We start from the raw sequence: 24,170 nt of genomic DNA on the forward strand, positions 1-24,170 counted from the left end.
ATAAAAAAATAAATAAATAAAATATAAAAAAAAAAATAGCCAGCATAGTTTGTTTAAAAAAAAAAAAAAAAGATCTTGCTGTGATTTATGTCAAAAAGTGTTCTTCCTATGTTTCCCTCTAAGAGTTTTATAGTGTCCAGTCTTACATTTAGGTCTCGAATCCATTTTGAGTTTATTTTTGTGTACAGTGTTAGGGAGTATTCTAATTTCATTCTTTTACATGTAGCTGTCCAGTTTTCCCAGCACCACTTATTGAAGAGACTGTCTTTTCTCCATTGTATATCTTTGCCTCCATTGTCATAGATTAGTTGACCATAGGTGCGTGGGTTTATCTCTGGGCTTTCTATCTTGTTCCATTGATCTATGTTTCTGTTTTTGTGTCAGTACCATATTGTCTTGATTACTGTAGCTTTGTAGTATAGTCTGAAGTCAGGGAGTCTGATTCCTCCAGCTCCGTTTTTTTCCCTCAAGACTGCTTTGGCTCTTCAGGGTCTTTTGTGTCTCCATACAAATTTTAAGATGATTTGTTCTAGTTCTGTAAAAAATGCCATTGGTAATTTGATAGGGATTGCATTGAATCTGTAGATTGCTTTGGGTAGTATAGTCATTTTCACGATATTGATTCTTCCAATCCAAGAATATGGTATATCTCTCCACCTGTTGTTATCATCTTTAATTTCCTTCATCAGTGTCTTCTAGTTTTCTGCATACAGGTCTTTTGTCTCCCTAGGTAGGTTTATTCCTAGGTATTTTATTCTTTTTGTTGCAATGGTAAATGGGAGTGTTTCCATAATTGCTCTTTCAGATTTTTCATCATTAGTGTATAGGAATGCAAGAGATTTCTGTGCATTAATTTTGTATCCTGCAACTTTACCAAATTCATTGATTAGCTCTAGTACTTTCCTGGTGGCATCTTTAGGATTCCCTATGTATAATATCATGTCATCTGCAAACCGTGACAGTTTTACTTCTTCTTTTCCAATTTGTATTACTTTTATTTCTCTTTCTTCTCTGATTGCCATGGCTAGGACTTCCAAAACTATGTTGAATAATAGTGGTGAGAGCGGACACCCTTGTCTCGTTCCTGATCTTAGAGGAAATGCTTCCAGTTTTTCACCATTGAGAATGATGTTTGCCATGGGTTTGTCGTATATGGCCTTTCTTATGTTGAGGTAGGTTCCCTCTATGCCCACTTTCTGGAGAGTTTTTATCATAAATGGGTGTTGAATTTTGTCAAAAGCTTTTTCTGCATCTATTGAGATGATCATATGGTTTTTATCCTTCAATTTGTTAAGATGGTGTATCCCATTGATTGATTTGCATATATTGAAGAATCCTTGCATCCCTGGGATAAATCCCACTTGATCGTGGTGTATGATCCTTTTAATGTGTTGTTGGATTCTGTTTGCTAGTATTTTGTTGAGGATTTTTGCATCTATATTCATCAGTGATATTGGTCTGTAATTTTCTTTTTTTGTAGTATCTTTGTCTGGTTTTGGTATCAGGGTGATGGTGGCCTCATAGAATGAGTTTGGGAGTGTTCCTTCCTCTGCAATTTTTTGGAAGAGTTTGAGAAGGATGGGTGTTAGCTCTCCTCTAAATGTTTGATAGAATTCACCTGTGAAGCCATCTGGTCCTGGACTTTTGTTTGTTGGAAGATTTTTAATCACAGTTTCAATTTCATTCCTTGTGATTGGTCTGTTCATATTTTCTGTTTCTTCCTGGTTCAGTCTTGGAAGGTTATACCTTTCTAAGAATTTGTCCATTTCTTCCAGGTTGTCCATTTTATTGGCATAGAGTTGCTTGTACTAGTCTCTTAGGATGTTTTGTATTTCTGCGGTGTCTGTTGTAACTTCTCCTTTTTCATTTCTAATTTTATTGATTTGAGTCCTCTCCCTCTTTTTCTTGATGAGTCTGGCTAATGGTTTACCAATTTTGTTTATCTTCTCAAAAAACCAGCTTTTAGTTTTATTGATCTTTGCTCGTTTCCTTCATTTCTTTTTCATTTATTTCTGCTCTGATCTTTATGATTACTTTCCTTCTGTTAACTTTGGGTTTTGTTTGTTCTTCTTTCTCTAGTTCCTTTAGGTGTAAGGTTAGATTGTTTATTTGAGATTTTTCTTGTTTCTTGAGGTAGGCTTGTATAGCTATAAGCTTCCCTCTAGAACTGCTTTTGCATCATCCCATAGGTTTTGGGCCATTGTGTTTTCATTGTCATTTGTCTCTAGGTATTTTTTTATTTCCTCTTTGATTTCTTCAGTGATGTCTTAGTTACTTAGTAACGTATTGTTTAGCCTCCATGTGTTTGTGTTTTTTACGTTTTTTTCCCTGTAATTCATTTCTAATCTCATAGGGTTGTGGTCAGAAAAGATTCTTGATATGATTTCAATTTTCTTAAATTTAGTGAGGCTTGATTTGTGACCTAAGATGTGATCTATCTTGGAAAATGTTCCATGCACACTTGAGAAGAAAGTGTAATCTGCTGTTTTTGGATGGAATGTCCTATAAATATCAATTAAATCTATCTGGTCTATTGTGTCATTCTAAGCTTCTGTTTCCTTATTTATTTTCATTTTGGATGATCTGTCCATTGGTGTAAGTGAGGTGTTAAAGTCCCCCACTATGATTGTGTTACTGTCGATTTCCTCTTTTATAGCTGTTAGCAGTTGCCTTATGTATTGAGGTGCTCCTATGTTGGGTGCATATATATTTATAATTGTTATATCTTCTTCTTGGATTGATCCCTTGATCATTTTGTAGTGTCCTTCCTTGTCTCTTGTAATGTTCTTTATTTAAAAGTCTATTTTATCTGATATGAGTATAGCTACTCCAGCTTTCTTTTGATTTCCATTTGAATGGAATATCTTTTTCCATCCCCTCACTTTCAGTCTGTATGTGTCCCTAGGTCTGAAGTGGGTCTCTTGTAGACAGCATATATATGGGTCTTGTCTTTGTATCCATTCAGCAAGCCTGTGTCTTTTGGTTGGAGCATTTAATCCATTCACGTTTAAGGTAATTATTGATATGTATGTTCCTGTGACCATTTTCTTAATTGTTTTGGGTTTGTTTTTGTAGGTCCTTTTCTTCTCTTGTGTTTCCCACTTAGAGAGGTTCCTTTAGCATTTGTTGTAGAGCTGGTTTGGTGGTGCTGAATTCTCTTAGCTTTTGCTTGTCTGTAAAGCTTTTGATTTCTCCATCCAATCTAAATGAGATCCTTGCTGGGTAGAGTAATCTTTGTTGTAGGTTCTTCCCTTTCATTACTTTAAGTATATCATGCCACTCCCTCCTGGCTTGTAGAGTTTCTGCTGAGAAATCAGCTGTTAACCTTATGGGAGTTCCCTTGTATGTTATTTGTCATTTTTCCCTTGCTGCTTTCAATAATTTTTCTTGGTCTTTAATTTTTGCCAATTTGATCACTATGTGTCTCAGCGTGTTTCTCCTTGGGTTTATCCTGTATCGGACTCTCTGCGCTTCCTGGACTTGGGTGGCTATTTCCTTTCCCATGTTAGGGAAGTTTTCGACTATAATCTCTTCACATATTTTCTCTGGTCCTTTCTCTCTCTCTTCTCCTTCTGGGACCCCTATAATGCGAATGTTGTTGTGTTTAATGTTGTCCCAGAGGTCTCTTAGGCTGTCTTCATTTCTTTTCATTCTTTTTTCTTTAGTGTGTTCTGCAGCAGTGAATTCCACCATTCTGTCTTCCAGGTCACTTATCCATTCTTCTGCCTCAGTTATTCTGTTATTGATTCCTTCTAGTGTAGTTTTCATTTCAGTTATTGTACTGTTCATCTCTGTTTGTTCTTTAATTCTTCTAGGTCTTTGTTAAACATTTCTTGCATCTTCTCGATCTTTGCCTCCATTCTTATTCCGAGGTCCTGGATCATCTTCACTATCATTATTCTGAATTCTTCTTCTGGAAGGTTGCCTATCTCCACTTCATTTAGTTGTTTTTCTGGGGTTTTATCTTGTTCCTTCATCTGGTATATAGCCCTCTGCCTTTTCATCTTGTCTGTCTTTCTGTGAATGTGGTTTTTGTTCCACAGGCTGCAGGATTATAGTTTTTCTTGCTTCTGCTGTCTGCCCTCTGGTGGTTGAGGCTATCTAAGAGGCTTGATGGGAGGCTCTGATGGTGGGTAGAGCTGACTGTTGCTGTGGTGGTCAGAGCTCAGTAAAACTTTAATCCACTTGACTGTTGATGGGTGGGGCTGGGTTCCCTCCCTGTTGGTGGTCTTGCCTGAGGAAACCCAACACTGGAGCCTACCTGGGCTCTTTGGTGGGGCTAATAACAGACTCTGGGAGGGCTCACGCCGCCAAGGAGTACTTCCCAGAACTTCGGCTGCCAGCGTCACCATCCCCACAGTGAAACAGAGCCACCCCCTGCCTCTGCAGGAGACCCTCCAACACTAGCAGGTAGGTCTTGTCCAGTCTCCCCCGGGGTCACCGTTCCTTCCCCTGGGTCCCGATGTGCACACTATTTTGTGTGCGCCCTCCAAGAGTGGGGTCTCTGTTTCCCCCAGTCCCGTCGAAGTCCCGCAATCTATTCCCACTAGCCTTCAAACTCTGATTCTCTATGAATTCCTCCTCCCGTTGCCGGACCCCCAGGTTGGGAAGCCCGACGTGGGGCTCAGAACCTTCACTCCAGTGGGTGGACTTCTGTGGTATAAGTGTTTGCCAGTCTGTGAGTCACCCACCCACCAGTTATGGGATTTGATTTTACTCTGATTGCGCCCCTCCTACCATCTCATTGTGGCTTCTCCTTTGTCTTTGGATGCGGGGTATCCTTTTTGGTGTGTTCCAGTGTCTTCCTGTCGAATACCGTCCAGCAGCTAGTTGTGATTCCGGTGTTCTCGCAGAGGGAGTGAGAGCACATCCTTCTACTCCGCCATCTTGGTTCCTCCCACTGTTTACATTTTTATTTTCTCCTCCTGATGTCTATAAACATAATTCCACATAGCTTCAATATAATTTGCCATTCTTATCTTTTCATACTAAATTTCAATTTTTGATTCACAGTTATACTTTTTTTTTTTCTTTCATAGTTATACTTTTTAACATTGGATTCAGAAGGTTTCATTGAATTGGTCCATTTTTTAAATTGGTGAAAAATTGGAAATAACCTAAAATAAACTATTGTAAACATCTTCATAAATACAACTTTTCTTTTTCTACTTAAAGATGTATGTTTTTGATTCTCCATTAATCAACTTGCTTGGACAATAGTGTATTAAATAGAAGTTGTTAAGAGTGTTTATGAAGTCAAAAAAAAAGCTTATGAATTGTCTGCCAATTGTTATTTCAAGACAGTGATATTTTAATAATCAAATAGTACATACAAAGAAGTTAAGATTTGTGGTATCACACTAATTACATATTGTTATTAAAAATTTATATGATATGTAAAGCATTCTTAAAATAGCTAAGTTGCCTTTTGCTATAATATTAGAAATGGAAACATATATAAATAAAACATGTATATGTGAAACATATTAGGAATTCTGTAATATTAGTACCTGGCGGTATATAATACGGCATCATGGAATGAGAATACAATTAAAAATTTTTTTTTATTTAGCGTGATTAAACAAAGTGGAAATGTAACTGAAGTATACAAGCTCATTGAGGTATTTTAAGAGTAATTTTATTTCTTGGTCTATTTTTTGTATTTGCCTCAGTTATTTGGAGACATAGAGGTAAGCCAAATCAATAGCTGGGTATATACTTAGATCCAGGTGAGTATAGGGGTAAGATAATGGTGTGAATTGTGTCACATTTATATTGTAGTTATGTATGCCTAAAAAAGACGGGAACTTTTATTAGAAAATTTTTTTTATCTCCTAACACAAAAAGTATAATTAAAAAAATTTTTAATACAAATGTATTTGCATTAGTTTCTGAAAGTAAAGGAAGGGTATACACATACAAACCACATGCATACAGACATCTTTTTTGGAGGGTAATTAAGTTAAAAAACAAAATAAAATAGCACAAAAAGAACTGAGCTCCTATATATTTTTAAGAGGCATGTTAAATCACACAGAATCATGTGGTGATTATCAATAAGCTACACTCTATGAAATATTTATCCTATATTACCACATACACTCTATTTTACACTCCATCCTAATGCTGCTAAAATGTAGAAAGCAGCAGCATAGCACAGGGAGATCAGCTCGGTGCTTTGCAATGACCTAGAGGGGTGGGATAGGGAGGGTGGGAGGGAGGCTCAAGAGGGAGGGTATATGGGGACATGTGTATGCATATGGCTGATTTGCTTTGTTGTGCAACAGAAACTAACACAGAATTGTGAAGCAATTATACTCCAATAAAGATCTATTAAAATAAATAAATAAAATAACATGAAATAGTAGATTTGAAGGATAAAAATAACCATTTTAACCTATGATGTTTGTTTTCAGTAAATTCAAATTAAATATTTAAATGTGAATTTTAATATATGGCTTGTTCTAAATAAAATATTAACACGTAGGTCTAGTTTTTGCAACCAAATATTTCATATAAAGATACTTGCCTCTTTACTGCTGAAATATAGGATAAGTCTCCACATTTCACTCTTTTATCCAGTGGGTTTCATTTGTTTTTTTGTCTGTTTTCTATATGAAATCAAAGGAGCAGTGAAGGCTGACAGGCTTATAGGAGAGTAACATTGACTCACCTACCACCCAGCAACTTGCAGTCTTATAACTTTTACTGTTTTTACATAGAAAAATTCATCTTAAATTGAAATTTTGGTCCAATTCTGAAGATTCTGTTTGGCAGAAGTCATGGGTGTACCTGTGTTTTGCTATCCTTGAGATTCAGAAATGCCAAAGGTGTTCTAAGATTCAATAAACTTGAGTGTTTCTGCATGATACATAAAATGTATCATACTTTGGGATTTTTAAAAATTTTATTTTTCCATTTCTGCACATCTCAATACTTTTGTTTTAGTTAAAATAACTTGTTAGTGTAGAGAACTTATATTTTTAAAAAATGCTGGCTTATGTAAAACCTTTTTACAAAACGATCCTTTTTTTAATGGCCTTGGCATCATTGTCCAGTGCCTGTTTGATTCCTTTCAAACTGTACACTTTTGAGAGTTGCTCTGTAGACCTTTGGTGCATCTTGATTCCTTCTTTCGTGCTTTGTCAAACATAGGATTGGCCACAAAGAAACCTGTAAGTAATGGAAGGAAACACTCTGCTGGTAAAGAATGTTATGGTCCTGAACCTCTACCACCTGGTGTGTCTGGTTTTCTGCCGTGGCGTACTGCAGAACGTGCAAAAAGCAACAGGTAATGTGTTTGCATTCCCTGTCTTTTTCAGTCGTTCAGAATTCTTTATTTTGGAACTTCCATTACGTGGGCGGTCTCTGGTGCTTTCTATAGAGGAAAGAAGATAACTCACACATGGCTTCTGCCTAATGAGCCGTCTAAGGAAGAAAAACAGAAAGTAATTGGGAGTTTCAAGTTGTTTCTCAAGTGTCACAACAGAGGTAACCCCGTGGGAGTCATGAGGAGACTAAAATTATCTCCAATTGTGCAGGTGAGAAAAGTTTCACTAAAGGCAGGTGTAGTTGAGCCAAGCCCTACAGCACAGAAGTAGGAATTTGGATATGTACGAATGGGAAAAAAGACATTTTAGGCATGGGAAGCAGTTTAATGCAGAATGGATGAGAAATCTGCATTAGACCTATTCTAAATCAACTGGCTTATTAACTCAGTAAATCAGATTTAGTGAGTCAAACTAGCTTTAGCTGATTACTTATCCAGGGGATAGCTGTTCATAGTAATTTTTGTCATAGAACAGTAAATAAAATTGTTGAATTATAGCTTTAGGCTTGCTAAGTGAAATAGATTGCTCTAGATGATTTTCACGTGACTTACTTGGTAGTATTCATGAAATTGGGGGTTAACAATTGCTTAAGAAAACAAAGAGAACTGATTTTAAATAGTACTTGAAGGAGTTACTGTGTAAAGTATCTGTTCAGTAGCTCATGTTAAATGGATGTTTATAATCCTTATTGGACAACCAACTAATTTTTTGCAAATGGTAATGTGAATTGCTGTTGCATAAACTATAGTGTTGAATCCCCAGTCTTTGCACTTGAGTTTAACAACTCTGTGGTTTCCTATCTTCTTGGTGAGACACTTAATCTCAGGTCCATCCTCGTCACACAGAGTGGTAAATTAGAGAACGATTAATATCACCATTTAAAGAAGTGAGACTGAAATCTCAACCGTCCTGAACATAGGAGCTGAAGGGGCCTCTCGGCAGTTCAGAGAGTTATCACCAAGCCAGTCGGCTGAATTCTGTTCAGTTTTCTCCGTAGCAGAGCCCTCCAGGTCCTTCTTTTGAGCTTATTTATTTTTATACACAATTCTGTATGGATACTGTACATAATACTAAATAGTTGTATTAACTGGATTTAACTGGTGATGTATTTACATCAAGATCTAACTTCGTTTTGTTGATATCTTTTTAAGGGCTTTCCATTCATCAAAGCTCGTGATGTATGTAATCAGGTGCAGGTATGTAGCTATCATATTTATGATATGTAGGGGTTGAATTGGGAAAGGTGGGTGGTCATTCTTTTTGCTTTTTAAACTGACAGAGCCTTACAAGAAGCATTTCCCTCTCTGAAATAAATCCACGTAAAACTTGTCTGGTTGCTCTCCCAATGCAACCGTGTAATTGTGTGGATTTCTCACACAGCTGGCAGCCTTGTGGTTATGTCTGTGAACAAGGAAGCCTGTTCTCCAGTCTGCAAATCAGCTGTTACCCAGTGAAACGAACGAACTTGACTGCCATTTCTGACCCCTCATATGGAGCTGTCATACTCAAGAATGTTCATATGTTTTCAAGAAATGTTGTTTGCAGGCCGTATGTACAAATTCCTGATCTGAAAGCCAATATAAAGCAACATCTCCCAAACCTCTGCTCTCTCACCAAGGCCACACACATTCCCTCGCTTATGGCCTCATGGCAAGCTAGTACTGTCAGTATCAGATTCTCCTTCCCAGTGGTCTTGGGAGACCGCATAGTTGCTCTGTGAAAGGCACCACTGCTGAGATTGAGAGAAGAGCACCTTGGGTGTCAGTCCTGCGCTTGCATGCCCAGAGGGAGGGGTGTGCGCCTCGTTCTCCTGTTGGGAGTTTCCTCTGCTGCAGGTTTGCTGCTTGTTGTGAAAACGATGTCCTAGTGACTTGTCTTCTGCGTAGTTATATAATCCCAGCACACTTCTGTATGATCTGTAGACTTTTATGGGGTTGTGGCCAGGTCAGTTTTTAAATGTTTGGAAATGTCCTATGGAACAACATTGCAGTGGCAGTGAAGCTTGACAGGAGAATTGTATTACTGCTACCCTAGTTTTGGCTTAAGGGTGATGAGAAGATGAAATTTTTGATGGGTCAGTTTTAGTTGCGTATGTGTATGTGATTTATTTTTTAAAATTCTAACGTCTGTTATTCACAGCTTAGATATGTTGACTTTCTGATTATTCATCAGTCCCTTTACTGATGTATTTTCCTCCGAAAAACTACATTTGCTTCCAGACTGTTTTCATCTGATGGTAAAGAATAAATTTTTCATTTGCAGTATAAAGTTGATCTGAGAAAAAATGTTTATCTTGGCTCTTCACTTGGCTTCTGTGAAAGAAACTTAATAAAATAATATGGGCAATTCCCATTACTAATCCTAACCATGTACAACAGAGGTGTGTACAGTAACATAGCAAAAATAAGTTACTGTACTTTTACTTAGTCATTGCCTGTTTTAGACTAAGGAGCAGTGAGAGACATTTATAAATAATGATACGTCAGATCACTTTTGTTAAATGTCCTCTAATATTTGGATATTTGGTATCTGGCTTGTGTTATCTTTTATACAATCTTGTCTTCTTTCTTTGCACTTCAGTTTAACAACTCTGTGGTTTCCTATCTTCTTCTTGTGACACTCAGGTCCATCAGAATTTCCTGTGACTGTGACGGTAGAGAGTCCTTCCTCCTCAGAAATCGAAGAGGTCGAAGATTCCTCAGAAAGTGTTCAGGAAGAGCCAGAGAAAATCAGTTTGAAACAAGAAGCATTGCAGGTACGAAGTTATCACTTTAAAGCTATAGAGAAGATTATTTTTCAAATGGAAGCCTGATTGCAACACTGCACAGCTTGAGTGAGGGTTCTGTTTTCTCCTCCCATCTGCATTGTATCCCCTTGAATGGTTCCTTAAGCTTAGACCAAGGTGAATGGTGGACATTTGAACTCTAAGAAATAAAAATCAAAACATGTCGTTAGTAATATAGTTTCCTTTCCTTAGAACCTTAGGATATTCGATTTAGGGAGAACCTTAGTGATCATAAGATAAAGAAATTGAGTTCTGAATGAATATAGTCAGCTGATTCAGTGCTCTTGTTTTACAGATGAGAAAATTGACAGTTCTAGTTGAACTCTCTTTTTATAAGAGGAAAATATGGCCTCATTTTAAATAAAAGTAAAGTTGAAAAAAGTTTTGATGTTAATATTCTCCTTTCCTAAAATAAAAAACCTCAAGAAGCTACATTATATTCCCTAATAAACCTGACATCTAATGTGATTCCATACTTTGGTTTGTACGGACAGAAAAGAAAAACTGATTTTCATAAGAAACTTTTGCACCTCAAAAATAATATATTTGTTTTATTTCAACTTTAATGCAGAGCTGAACATTTCTAGTAAATAAGGGAATACCATTTGGGGGAACCTTGTCTTTGTGCTACAAAGTCCATGTGTAATTTTTAAAAATTATTTAATATGATTCTCTTTTCGTATGAAACATGAAACTTGACAGGTTTCAGAACTAATTATCCCATTATTGTAGGACTATGGTAATTACTCTTTGATTTTCAAAAGAGAATGTTAGATTTTTATGTTTTTAATTAAAATTAATGATAATATAGAGAAATTTTAAGAAAACTTAGAAAATTATGAAATGTTACAGTGGGAGAAATCTATAGTTCATGTAGAGTTACCCCCTTTCATTTTATAAATGAGCACCTACAATTTGTAGCACATAAGTGATTTCTTAGTAAATTGCAGAGTACGACAAGACCCGAGAGCATCTAACCCGCATTCCTTGTCATTTTAGATGTGTTGTATTCATTTCCTTCATGAGTAGAACAGGAGATTGTATTTCTAAAAGCAGTGATAGACTGGGGAAGACCAAGAACTTTAAACACTGGGACCACAGAATAGCAGATTCAGAATGCACTGAGAACCCTTGCAGCTCTTCTCCGTTTTGACAAGACACTACAAGGATGGTATCAAAGTGTTTAAGTACATAAGCCAACAACAGTCAAGAGATTTCAACATAGTTTTGAAAGACGGAAGACACATGGAAGAGTGTGAAACTGAAGCAGTAGAACAGAGGAAAAGCATCACCTAGAATATGCACAGGTACCACCTGCAACTGAGGAGGATTCTGACCCCACCTGCAGAAGTAGCTTCATGCTTTGATGCGCATGTAGGAGAGAGGGTGGAGTTAGTTAAAAGTGTGACTGAAATAGGGGAGCTCATTGAAGGGTTGTGTTTGGAGGAGTGGACTCCCAGCCCCGCCCTCACGCTCCTGAAGTGAGATGATTTTAAGTTTGAACACAGTGAAACTGGGGAGAACTAGGGCAGCTAGTGTGAGTTTTTACACCCTAGAAAAGAGTGTTTGGGGGGGATCCTATTACAGTCACTCCCCACTTCTTCCTGCATAAGAAGCCAATCAATCGTTGACTTCAGGGAGCTTTCTGCGCTCATTCTTAAATAGAAAATAACTGTCATTTGCCTGATAGTTGAGTAAAGCTTACAACATGAGAGGGGGGGAAAAGAGTGAAAACATATCCTGGTAGGACTGGGGACAATTTAGGGAACAAAATAATTTAAGAAAAAACCCTAATTAGTATCCTGAGAGAGGTTTAAAAAGAGCTAGCAACTATAAAATAAGACTAGGGTGTTAATTAAAAAGAGAATGGTCAGAAAGCAAGAGAGGTGTCTTGGATATGAAAATATGGTTGCTGAAATATATTCAGTAGGAATTTTAAAAATTTCTCAGTATATAAAAAAGAACGACACAATGGAAAATGTGATAGCCATATGTTAGAGAGGCTGCATCTGGGAGATCCAACATGTTACCATTAGAAACTCCAGACCCAGACAAAAAATGGAGGGAAGCTGTCAAAGGGCAACAAAATTCCCCACAGCTGAAAGTAGACATCAGGCCTCAGACTGAAAATAGTTACTCAAGTTTTGAGCAAGATGAACAAGAATAGACTCATACCTAGGCACCCTTCATTGTGAAACTTTAAAATACTGAAAAAATAAATTAAAATAGATTGGGCTTCCCTGGTGGCGCAGTGGTTAAGAATCTGCCTGCCAATGCAGGGGACATGGGTTCCATTCCTGGTCCGGGAAGATCCCACATGCCGCAGAACAACTAAGCCCATGTGCCACAGCTACTGTGCCCGCATGCCTCAACTACTGAAGCCTGCACGCCTAGAGCCTGTGCTCTGCAACAGAAGAAGCCACTGCAATGAGAAGCCCGTGCACCGCAACGGAGAGTAGCCCCCGTTCACTGCAACTAGAGAAAGCCTGCGCAGCAATGAATACCCAATGCAGCCAAAAATAAATAAATTAATTAATTAAAAGAAAAGTAGAATAAAATACTGAGAGGATACATCCATTCCAGAGAGAAAAATACTGGTCACCTAAAAAAAAAAATTTTAAATCTGACTTTATCATAGTTGTCATCAGCACCATGGATGCTGGAAGGTATTAGAAAGATACCTCCAAATTTTTCCAGCACATAATTTTCACCCTAGGGTTTTGTATCCAGCCAAACTATCAGTCATAAGTGGAGGCTGAATGAGATATTTTGCACAAAAAGAAATTTGAAAAATTTACCTCCTGTGCTACACCTTAAGCTATTTATAGAAATAATCCAGCAAAATGAGGCAATAAACCAAGAAGGAAGGTAATAGGGGATTCAGTGCAGAGAGCAGCTAGTCTAGATTGGAGAGGCTTCCATTGATTGTGTGATTGAGAGCTTAGAAACACCTTGAGGCATATTGTACTTACTAGGTATTAGGCACTGTTGGAAGGGAGGAGGGAGAGGAAGAGGAGAAGGAACTTGAACTCCAGAGGAGGAAAGGCTATACTGACATAAACATGAAGCAAACTAAACTATGGTTGATTTTTAACCGACTATTGGTGAGGAAGAGAAGAATCCACTTAAACTTGACACTATAGATGCCCCCGTTTTCAGTGACACACAGGGGTAACGACCACCTATCTAATTTGTTGTCCAAACCAGAACTTGTCCAAACTCCTTACACTTCAATAGTGTAAGGAGGCGCTCTAATGCTGTAATATCAGGACAACAGGTATAAACTGGAACAGCCCAAGGCGGCTTGGGGTATGTGGTCACCCTGCACAAGGGCAGTGACACTGACACAGTATGGAACGAGGTGTAGTCTATACACAGAGACACAGTACATCTGCAGTGGGCAATATTAATTTAATTGTAATAATGGCAATACTGTCTTGGTTTGTAGCTTTTATTGTCAACTTGCATGTAATAACAAATAACTAACCTAAACTATACTTAGTATGTATTAGTATTAACTTGGTATGTACTGAAATGTATTGTGTACTAGTATGTACTTAGTATATGTTAGGCTCTAAGTGTTTTTGCATATATTAACTCATTTAATCCTCTGAATAGCCTTATGAGGTTGGTGCTAATATCATTCCCACTTTTGAGAAAAGGATGCTAAGACAGGGAAGGAACTTGCCCAGGCTGTACCGAATTTAGGGCTGGATCGAGGCTTTGAGTTTAGGCTCTCTGCCTGTTCTCTTAAACCTTACTCCCTACTGACTCTCAAATGACAGAAGACTTAACTGCACATAGAACAGAATATAAATTTCAACTTTGACAACGTAAAAGCTAGGTTTGGAAGGTAGACAGGAGGTAGAAAAAAGGAAAGATGGTATGAATGTCCTCATTTTACAAAGCGTGACGTTGAGAGAGTTTATAGTGGATCAACAATGTAGGTTTTTAAGTATATCACTAAAGTCAAAGAGATCATGAGCAGTGGAATAACTAATGATGACATAACTTTACTGAGCAGTGTGGACATAGGAAAGAGTGTAAAGGAACTAAACCCTTACTTAGTAAATCAGAAAGTCAACAGATAATGCCTCAAATTTAGTCAGAAAATAGTCATGTTAGAGTATTACTTGGAAATGGAGAAGAATTCAAAATAACAATAGTTGGACCTCCCTGGTGGCGCAGTGGTTAAGAATCTGCCTGCCAAGGCAGGGGACACAGGTTCGAGCCCTGGTCCAGGAAGATCCCACATGCCGCGGAGCAATGAAGCCCGTGTGCCACAACTACGCAGCCTGCGCTCTAGAGCCTGCGAGCCACAACTACTGAGCCCACGTGCCACAGCTACTGAAGCCCTCGTGCCTAGATCCTGTGCTCCACGACAAGAGAAGCCACTACAATGAAGCGTAGCCCCCGCTCGCCGCAACTAGAGAAAGCCTACACGCAGCAACGAAGACCCAACACAGCCAAAAATAAATAAATAATAATTAAAAAAATAAGAATAAAAAATAACAATAGTTGACGTCAACCTCATAAAAAAGGAAATCCAAACAGCCAGTACACACAGAAAAGTATACGACTTCATCAAGTAATAAGAGAAAAGTGAGTCAAAACCAATGAAACTACATGCCAATCAGATTGACAAATACATAAATAAAGTCTGGTAGTATCAGGTATTGTAGACCTGGAGTACTATGGGAATCTTCTACCCTGCTTATACTGGAGTATAAATCTACACAACTACTTTGGAAAGCATTTAGCACTCTCCATCAACTGAAGGTATATAAATAGCCTGTGACCCAGCAGCCCTCACCCCCGCCCTGTGTAAATGCACCAGAATAACCGGTACAGCAGGATTCCTGTCCATGATTTGCATTAGCACAAACTGAAAACAACCCAAATGTCCATCAAGAGTCAAAAATTAAATAAATTATGTGTATTCATACAGTGGGAAAACTATCAAGCAATAAAACTGAATGAACTAGAGCTACAGGCTGCAATGCGGATGAATCTTTTAAACCAATGTTGAGTGAAAGAAATAAGATAGAAAAGACTTCATATACTATGATCCTCTACATAAAGTTAGACGTTGACAAAACTAAACTCTTTTGTTAGGGGTGCATGCAGGTTAAAGGAAATGATTTTCAGAAATGAGGATGGTGTTTAACCGGGAAGAGGGAAGGAGCTTGTGATGAGAAAACGATATGGGGGGGTTTTGAGATGCTGACAAGTATCAATACTTTCAGATTCGAGTAGTGGTTATGTAAGTATTCTCTTTTGATTTGTCACATTGACAGTTTTGTCCTGTGCACTTCTCAGTACACATATCGTATTTTACAATTAAAAACCTGTGTACAGAATCGGTCGCTTCTTGAGTGCTGGATGTGGGAGTGGGATGAGACTATTTCATTTTAAGCCCTTCACTACTGCTTGCGTTCACATGTTCATTCATTCAGCATTAATTGAACATATGCTGTGTACCAAGCACTCTTCTAATTTTATGTGTTTTAACTCATGTAATCCTCACAAGAGCTCTGTGATATGGGAGCTTATCTCCATTTTATAGATGAGGAAGTTGAGGCCTAGAGTTATAGAACTTGTCCAAGGTTATATAGCTAATGGGTAGTGCCAGGCCCATTTGCCTCAGAGAATCTGAATTTTTACAATATAATATAAAAGAGAAATTTAATTACTAATTATAAGCCAAAAAATTGCACATTAAAGAAGATGACAAGTTTTCATCTATCCAGTTAGAGAAAAACACACAGTCTGTCTTTCACACACGTACATCTTGTATTGGCAGGGATTTTCCTTATTAAGCAATTATTTATTGACCATCTACGTTGTGCTAGGCACAGGTGCTGGGGATAAACACTTAATAAAATACACCCCCTATCTTCAAATAACTTGCACTCTAGGTGAGGAAGTAAGCCAACAGTTACAGTAGAGGTTATATACCAAGTGATACATCGCTGATGGCAGTATAAAATCTCAGAAATCTTTTGGAAAGCGGTTTGGAGATAGGTACCTCAGAGCCTTAAAAATATTCATTTGCTTTGATCTCAAACTCATTTTTATGCATTTATTGTAAGAATGTTATTCTCAATATGGAAAAAAGCCTTCATGCATAAAAACGGTTATTTTGTCTTATAATATTGAAAAGTTGGAAAGAATTTAAATGTGTAAAATGGTTAACCAGTAAACCCACTCAGTGCAATATTTTGTAGCCCACAAAAAAAAAAATCAAGGTTATGAATCCCCTGATTATATGAGAAATGATTGATTTCAATGTTAAGTGGAGAAAAGTTGAACATAAAATTTGATATCCAATATGATGGGAGCTTTGTCCCAGATAAATCACCCTAGCCAGTGTACAGAAGGGATGAAGGAGAGCAGATGACAGGAAGGAAAATTATTCCAAAGCCTTATCATTAGTCTTACTTAAGTAATAGAATATCAAGCAATTTTACTTTCTAACTTTTTTGGTTCCATATTTCCACATAAGGGACATGAATTATTAATACTTTGTAGGAGAGGGGTACACTTTTTCACAAAAATTTCACACTGTGTTCTAATTCCCTCCATTAGAGGGAGAAACTATTTCATGTAATTGCACTTTGATGTGCTATTTAGAACCAGTCAGGAATTTTAGTCTACTTTCCTCTGACTGTGGTGAGGGTTTTTTGTTTGTTTGCTTATTTGTTTAGAATTTCTTTGAAATCAGTTTTAGAAGATTGATTAAACCATTATGTTAAAAGTAGAGGAATTTTGCAATTTTTTCCCCTTTTTTCCCATTGAAAACTTGACTGGCTTTAGTAATGAAACATTAAAGAATTTGAAGTTCTTAGACTCTCAATTTTTTAAACATGTTCTGAATATAAAAATATATGTTCATTGAGCAAATCTTTGAAAACAGTGAACAACTTATTGAAGGAAATAAAAGCCACCTCTGCGTGTACACACACCTAATCTGCTCTTTTGTCTTCAAAAAGTATCAAAAATATTTTGCCATGTCACTAAATACTCTTCTACATCAGAGAATTTGATTAAGCTTATGCATCATCTCCCAGGAGAAACGCACAGATATATTTTGAATGTAGAACTCCTGAAGCCCGTTCATTAACTCTGGCTGAGACCTCTTGTCATTCTTTTCTTAGTGGCTTCACAGCGCATTCCTTCATACGGTGAGCTATTTTTATTGAAACCAATCCCAATTTGGAGGCTCTTAGCTTTCTTCTAGGGTTTGGTTATAAACAATCTTATGACATCATGTTGGTAGATAAATCTTTGCCCACATCTTTAATTTTCTTAGGGTAAACTCCTGATGTAGGATTGTTGTTAGGTACCAAAAGCTACTCTCCAGAAAGTGATACCAGTTCCTCTCCCAATGATGGCATATAATAGAGTTCCTCATTCTTTAAGTGATTGTTCAAAGCAGTTAAAATGTATAAATATACCTTACTGTTTTCATAAGTATAGGTATTCTGACTGTTTATTGCTGCATAAGAAACCACCCCGAAACAGTGGCCCAAAACAATGACAGTCATTTATTTTGTCCACGAACCTGGAGGTTGAGTAGAATATTAATTCTTTTACTACACTCTCACTGACTGAAAACAATACCTATTTGACTAGCTCACAGTTCTGCAGATCAGAAGTCCAGGCACAGCGTGACTGGGTTTCCTGCTCAGATACACACGGGAACATGTGGGTTCCCTCCTGAGAGTGTTAAAGCACGTGAAATTTAAGTGTAAACATGGAGCCCCAAATGTTGGATGTTCACCATAGTTTGTGTGGGTCACAGACCTGAAATCAAGATGTCAGTCTGGCTGTGTTAGCATCCAGAGGCTCTGGGAAAGAATGCCTCCAAGCTTCTTCGGCTTGTTGGCATAATTCAGATTCTGCAGTTGCAGGACAGAGGTCCCCATTTCCTTGCTGGCTGTCAGTCGGGGGACGGTCTCAGCTCCTAGAGGCCTCTCGCTTGCCTTCCCTGCCGCAGCATTGGACTTCTTCAGAGCCAACAATGGAGGGTCTCCCTCTTGTCCCTTTTGTACTTCAATTCAGGAAGAGTTCAAGCCTTTTCATGGGGTGCCTGAGTAGGTCACATCCACCTAGAATAATCTCCCTATCTTAAAAAATCAACTGATTTTGAATCTTAATTCCGTCTGCAAAATCCCTTCACTACAGCACCCAGATTTAGGGTTTGATTGTTTAAGTGGAAGGTTTGTGTACTTCAATAAGTAGGAGTCTTAGGGGCTCTGTTAGAATTCTGCCTATTGCAAGCAGTGTCCCCACTTCAAGGACCGAAGTGTCTTAGTTCCTAAAACTCCTAAGAGAGCTTATCAGTGTTCATTTTATTTGATTGACCTTGGTGAGTGGGAAGACTACCACCTCCGTGAACAGGAACGGCACCCAGCTTCCTGAGTCCACAGTGTGGCTCTGCTACTTAGTGGTGTCACCTTGGCTGTGCTGCTCTACTTACTCTACTTCTCTGCCTCTGTTTCCCTCATCTGTAAAATAACATGGAGTTAGTGATTGTTCTTTCCTCGTAGGGTTTTTTTTAAAATAAATTATTTTATTTATTTATTTTTGGCTGCGCTGGGTGTTTGATACTGCTCACGGGCTTTCTCTAGTTGCGTCGAGCAGGGGCTACTCTTCCTAGTGGTGTGCGGGCTTCTCATTGCGGTGGTTTCTCTTGTTGCGGAGCACGGGCTCTAGGCACGCAGGCTTCAGTGGTTGTGACACGGGGGCTCTAGAGCGTAGGCTCAGTGGTCGTGGCGCACGGGCTTGGTTGCTCCGCGGCATGTGGGATCTTCCCGGACCAGGGCTCGAACCCGTGTCCCCTGCACTGGCAGGCGGATTCTTAACCACTGCGCCACCAGGGAAGCCCCCCTCTTAGGGTTTTGATGATTAGATTATTTAATGCCCAGGGAACTCCAGGAACAGTGCTTGACTGTAAATTGCTTTAAAAATGATTACTTTTTAAAAAAATGCTTTTGAATCTGCAATTATGCAATTCAGGTATATTAAGCATGTTCATTAATAGGACTTCCTACTATAAAGAGACCCACAAATAAAAATAGAAGTTTTCTTTCTTGGTCTTAACTATTTATTTCTGACTTGCTATGTTATACGCATATGCCTTTTATGGTGGGCTGCCACAAATTTATGTTGGAAAAAGTGGAATTTAAATAAATCTTTACTATGCTAATTTGATAGATTTTGATAATTCGTTTCACTAGCATGGTATGATATTACCAGTAGCAGACTAAAACCTGAGTTCACTTCTGGCTCTGCCCCTAAATCCTGATGAGTCCTACAGCTGGAAAGGCTTTTGGATATTATACTACGAATTAGTTATAATATTTACTCTGTTTGTTTAGGAAAAACTGGAGGAGTGCCTAAAGCAGTTAAAGGAGGAAAGAGTAATAAGACTTAAGGCTGATAAATGAGTCAATGAGGCAAACAATTTCTTAGACTTTTGAGAGTGTTTTCGTTTTATTTTGATTTGATTTTAAGCCATACACACAGTTTGTAAACTTTAAAACTGTAATATGTTGCAAATTGGTTGTATCATATGGACTTTTGCATTTACTGGTATTTAGTGATCATATGATCTATATTCCAGAAAGCATGTTTTTAAAAATGTGAAAATCTCATTTTGAGTGTGTGTGTGTGTGTGTGTGCTTTCATATGACACTAGCTTATTTTCTGTTCATGATTCTTTGATTCAAGAAAGCACTTTTTGTGCATATACTGTATATACAGTAGCATAAAAGACATGATGAGACTCTCCTGGCAATGAATTAGGAAAGTGAATCATTTAAATAAATTTAAGATATTGGAAAACTTGTACGAATGCAATGCAAGATAAAAATATATACTATAAGAATTACATTAGGTAATGTGCATGAAAGCAGGGCATAATCTAAAAAGTTCCATCTAAATATACTTTATCATAGGTTGAACGTAGGGAGGAATTTTTCAAAGTGCATCCGTTGGATTGGCGGACACTCATTCAATAAGTGTTGAGCACCTGCTTATATAAGGCAAAAGGGGCATCATGAACATAACAGCCTTTCTGAGAAATACTAGAGTTGAGCTTATAGGGGTTTTAAGTGCATAGGTGATGAGCGGAAGGGGAAGAGTGCACGGGAGTGAATATTTTCAAGAAGCCAAAGAAAATATTGGTGATCGTACATTTAATAAATTGGGTTGGGTATGATTTAGGACTTTTAAACGTAAGCATTAGATAGTATGCTCACTAAAGTTAATTCTTAACATTCAGCAGAGTTGTAATATGTTTTGTTCAAATCAGATTCTATAATTCACTTTCTAATTTAACGGAAACTTAAAGCAGGTAATTTTCTAATGTGGAATGAGGCTCCATTATGAATTTAACCAGTTAGAAATGTGATCTTTTGTGAAAGATCATTAATAAAACGATAACTTTGGTTTATTTATGTACCAGCTAAGTGTTATATAGGAAACTTTGTTGGGTGCCTGGGGGTTTTGGTTATAATGTGATATGGTCTCTGTCTTTACTGGTGGCGAGTTAGGTTAATTACAGGTTAATTACATTTTGAGTGTTTTAGTTTTGTTCCTTGAAACTAGACAAGACTACTTTTGATGACAATGAGAAAAAAGCATGTCAGACATTTTCAGTCTTCTTTTATAGCTGGAACATGAAAATGCCCAGTTAAAGAAATATAAAATTCTCTTTGTCTGAAGGCCTTCATGCCCACTCATTGACAAGCATGATCCTGGATGAGGAAGGTGTTTTGGGCAGCACTGAGAATTCTTTTCAGAAGTTCCATGCTTTCTTGGATCTCCTTAAAGATGCTGGGTTAGTTCATTTCTCTTCATGGCATTCTTCTCTTTGCGACTATAACGGTAGTTTGCTGAGGAACTGGAGCGATTTTCATCACTTACGTGGCCATATTTAGCCAAATTTAGTATAATTATCGGTAATATAGTTGACGTTTTAAAATGAGGAATTAAATTTTTTAAGAAATGCAAATAGGGCAGCCTGCTTTGGTAGAGTGGGGAGCCCATTATAAAAGAGTAACCTGTAGACAGAGTAATTAGTAGGTATAGTTTTTTGTGAAGACTAAATTGAAGGCAGTGTCCATTGAAAATACTTGGGAATGGATAAGAATTTTCCTATCTTTCATTTATTTTGCTTGTTTGATAAGTTTGAATTAAAGTTATTTTTGTCTTAGACATAAAAATTATTATTAATCTTCAGGGAAGATACAGGTCAGTGGTTCTCAACCGGGAACAATTTTGCCACAATGGCTGGTATAGATCAGTCAGATTTTCATTTACTAGGTCGTCCCCAGATGAATTCTACTGTTAGCAGTCCACCTAAAGAAGAAAAGAAGGCACTTGAAGAAGAAAAATCAGAATCCAAGCAGAGTGCCCCAGTACAAATGCAGAATCTCCAAGTAAGTGGACAGGACAGCACTTAATGATTCTAAGAGTGATTAGCAAAAAGGAAATGACCAAGTCAGAGAGAAAATAATAATGGTCGGTCTCTAATAGTTCACATGCTCGGGAGCTAGAGGACTGTGGAGTCCTCTCCAAATCTGAGATTAGTAAATGTGGGCCCATTTCATGATACTGTATTGCTGTACATAAGAAAACTGGAAGTTCTTTAGAAAATTTATGAGTTAAAGCAAACTCTCCTTAATGAAGAAAGAAAACATTACAGAAAATATTCCAAATTTTAAATTGTATAAATGTCTATTCTATTCATATTTTATCTAGGTTTCTATTTGTATGCAGTCAGCTTACAATGAAGGAACACTAATGAAGGGACACGTATTGACAGAATTTTTAAAATAAGTAATCTTGACATAGCTAATACGTAAGATATTATAGTGACTCACCTGGTCATGGGAATGGGAGGGGAAACATGTCAGCTTTTCCTCTAGCGTTACTTGGAGCCCCCTTCACCCACCTCAGCCAATCTCAGACTGGTCTTGGGAACTGACAGCTTGAGAACACAGTCTGGTCACAAACTATATACTGTTTACATGTGCCTGGAGGATAGAAAAGAAATTAATTTTCTTACAGAGTAGGGTTTCATTTTTAGTGAGGGAAAGGAAATGGGTAATAACTACCCCAATCACCAAAGTCTGAAAATGTAGCAGACATAGCCTTGGATATAGCTAGGTTAAGTTGAGAATCACTTGGCAAGATAGAATTAGAAAAAAACTGGCTCTGAAATCTTCTGAATAATCAATTACTGTGTTAATAATAAGATCACAGAATAACACTGACGTTTTGAACTCTACTTTTTAATGGTTGGCTTTGTTCATCACTGAATTTTTGTCTTGTCTTTTGTCTTTCCCTCCAGTTTCAGAAAATTACAGGTGATGCTGGGCTTCCTTTGCCTCTCGACTCCTTCCATGTCCCAGTCTCTACTCAGGAGGCCTTAGAAACTTCCAAAGACAACCTGGGGGTCCCAGTCACAGAGCAGCAGCAGGAGTCTTTTGAAGATTTCATTGCTAGAACATGTTCTCCCTTCAGCAGACGTCATTTCTGGAACTGGAAGTCAAAGAAAAGAAGAGGAATTATCTAGAAATAGCAGGTCTTCTTCAGAGAAAATGAGCAAAGCAGGTGAATAAACCAAAAAATACTCTGCTAAGAAACAACCTGGGAAGGACCTGCATTCCTGCTCTGACTCACCTGTAAAGCAGAAAAGCAAAGGAATTGGGCAAAAGAATTCTTTGGTTAATAAAGCAATTAAAAGTGAGTCTTTGAAAAAACACATTTCTGTTAAGAAAGAGAGTAGAATAGTGACTGTTTCATCAAAGACAACTAAAAGTAAACTCAGTCTACTAGAACATTCTGAAAGTGATACTCTTGGATCTGACTGTGAATTTTAAGAAAGCATCCATACTCTATCATGCCTAACATAGGACTAAATCTTTTAAAATTATGTTTTTGCCTTCAAATTTTAATAAACTACTTATGTTTTTATTATAGCATATGGTGTTTTCAATTACTTGACTGGAAGCCATTAGAGAAAGATTTATCTATACTTTTTTATTATAATGAAAGTTTTGGTGTATTTTTCCTTGTGACACTTTGCACCATTCATTCAGCTAGTGTTTTCTGAGGTCTTCATATGTACAGTACTTTTCTGGGTGCCATTGCTTTCAGCAGTGAACAAAATAAAGCCTTTACTCTCCTGGAACTAGCACTCTGTGGTGGGAGAAAACATAAACAACAAAACAGGGTAAGGGGTAAAAAGAGATGGGAATAATAAATGGAATAGTTTTACCATTTGGTTAAATGTCAAACTATTATAAATCACATGGCCAGAAGCCATTGACGTATTTTAATTCACAATAACCAGAGAGCCTCAAACATTTACCAAGGCACTTAACCGTGTTTATGGATTACAGCAACGCTATGAGATTGGGAACTATTACCATCCCCATTTTATAGATGAGGAGTCGGAGGAGACATTATGTGAGTTGCCAAGAATTACACAGCTATAAGTAAGTGGTAAGCTGCGATTTGACCCGAACCCATGCTCTTTTTTTTTTAAATGTACGGACTTTATTATGTTTCATTTGTTTCTGATTTATGTGATTATTTTCTTTAAAGATGTTTTTTGATGTCGACCATTTTTAAAGTGTTTATTGCATTTGTTACAGTATTGCTTCTGGTTTATATTTTGGTTTATGGCCACAAGGCATGTGGGATCTTTGCTCCCCGACCAGGGATCAAACTCTCACCCCCTCCATTGGAAGGCGAAGTCTTAACCACTGGACCACCAGGGAAGTCCCCCTTATGTGATGATTTTTATGGCAATTTTTTTAAATTTTATTTTTTATTGACGTATAGTTGAATTACAGTGTGTGTTAATTACTGCTGTACAGGAAAGTGACTCAGTTATACATTTATATACATTCTTTTTCATATTCTTTTCCATTGTGGTTTATCACAGAATATAGAATATCGTTCCCTGTGCTCTACAGTAGGACCTTTTTGGTTTTTTTAAAATACATCCACTTTTTTTTTAATAAATGTATTTATTT

The 24,170-nt window shown here is 37.5% G+C and overlaps 1 protein-coding gene across 1 annotated transcript; it reads left to right on the top strand.

Annotated features, from left to right (window-relative positions):
• The first annotated feature begins 4,287 nt into the window (after window positions 1-4,287).
• Window positions 4,288-22,727, top strand: LOC132362770 (centrosomal protein of 78 kDa-like). Its single transcript, XM_059917748.1, has 6 exons — window positions 4,288-4,410; window positions 7,156-7,291; window positions 8,483-8,527; window positions 9,956-10,086; window positions 20,848-20,962; window positions 22,478-22,727. The coding sequence occupies exons 3-6, from the start codon at window positions 8,508-8,510 to the stop codon at window positions 22,557-22,559; spliced, it is 348 nt and encodes a 115-aa protein (XP_059773731.1). The 5' UTR covers window positions 4,288-4,410; window positions 7,156-7,291; window positions 8,483-8,507; the 3' UTR covers window positions 22,560-22,727.
• The last annotated feature ends 1,443 nt before the right edge of the window (window positions 22,728-24,170 follow it).

The sequence above is a fragment of the Balaenoptera ricei genome, chromosome 3 (genome assembly GCF_028023285.1).
Source record: "Balaenoptera ricei isolate mBalRic1 chromosome 3, mBalRic1.hap2, whole genome shotgun sequence".
In the NCBI taxonomy this organism is placed as follows: Eukaryota; Metazoa; Chordata; class Mammalia; order Artiodactyla; family Balaenopteridae; genus Balaenoptera; species Balaenoptera ricei.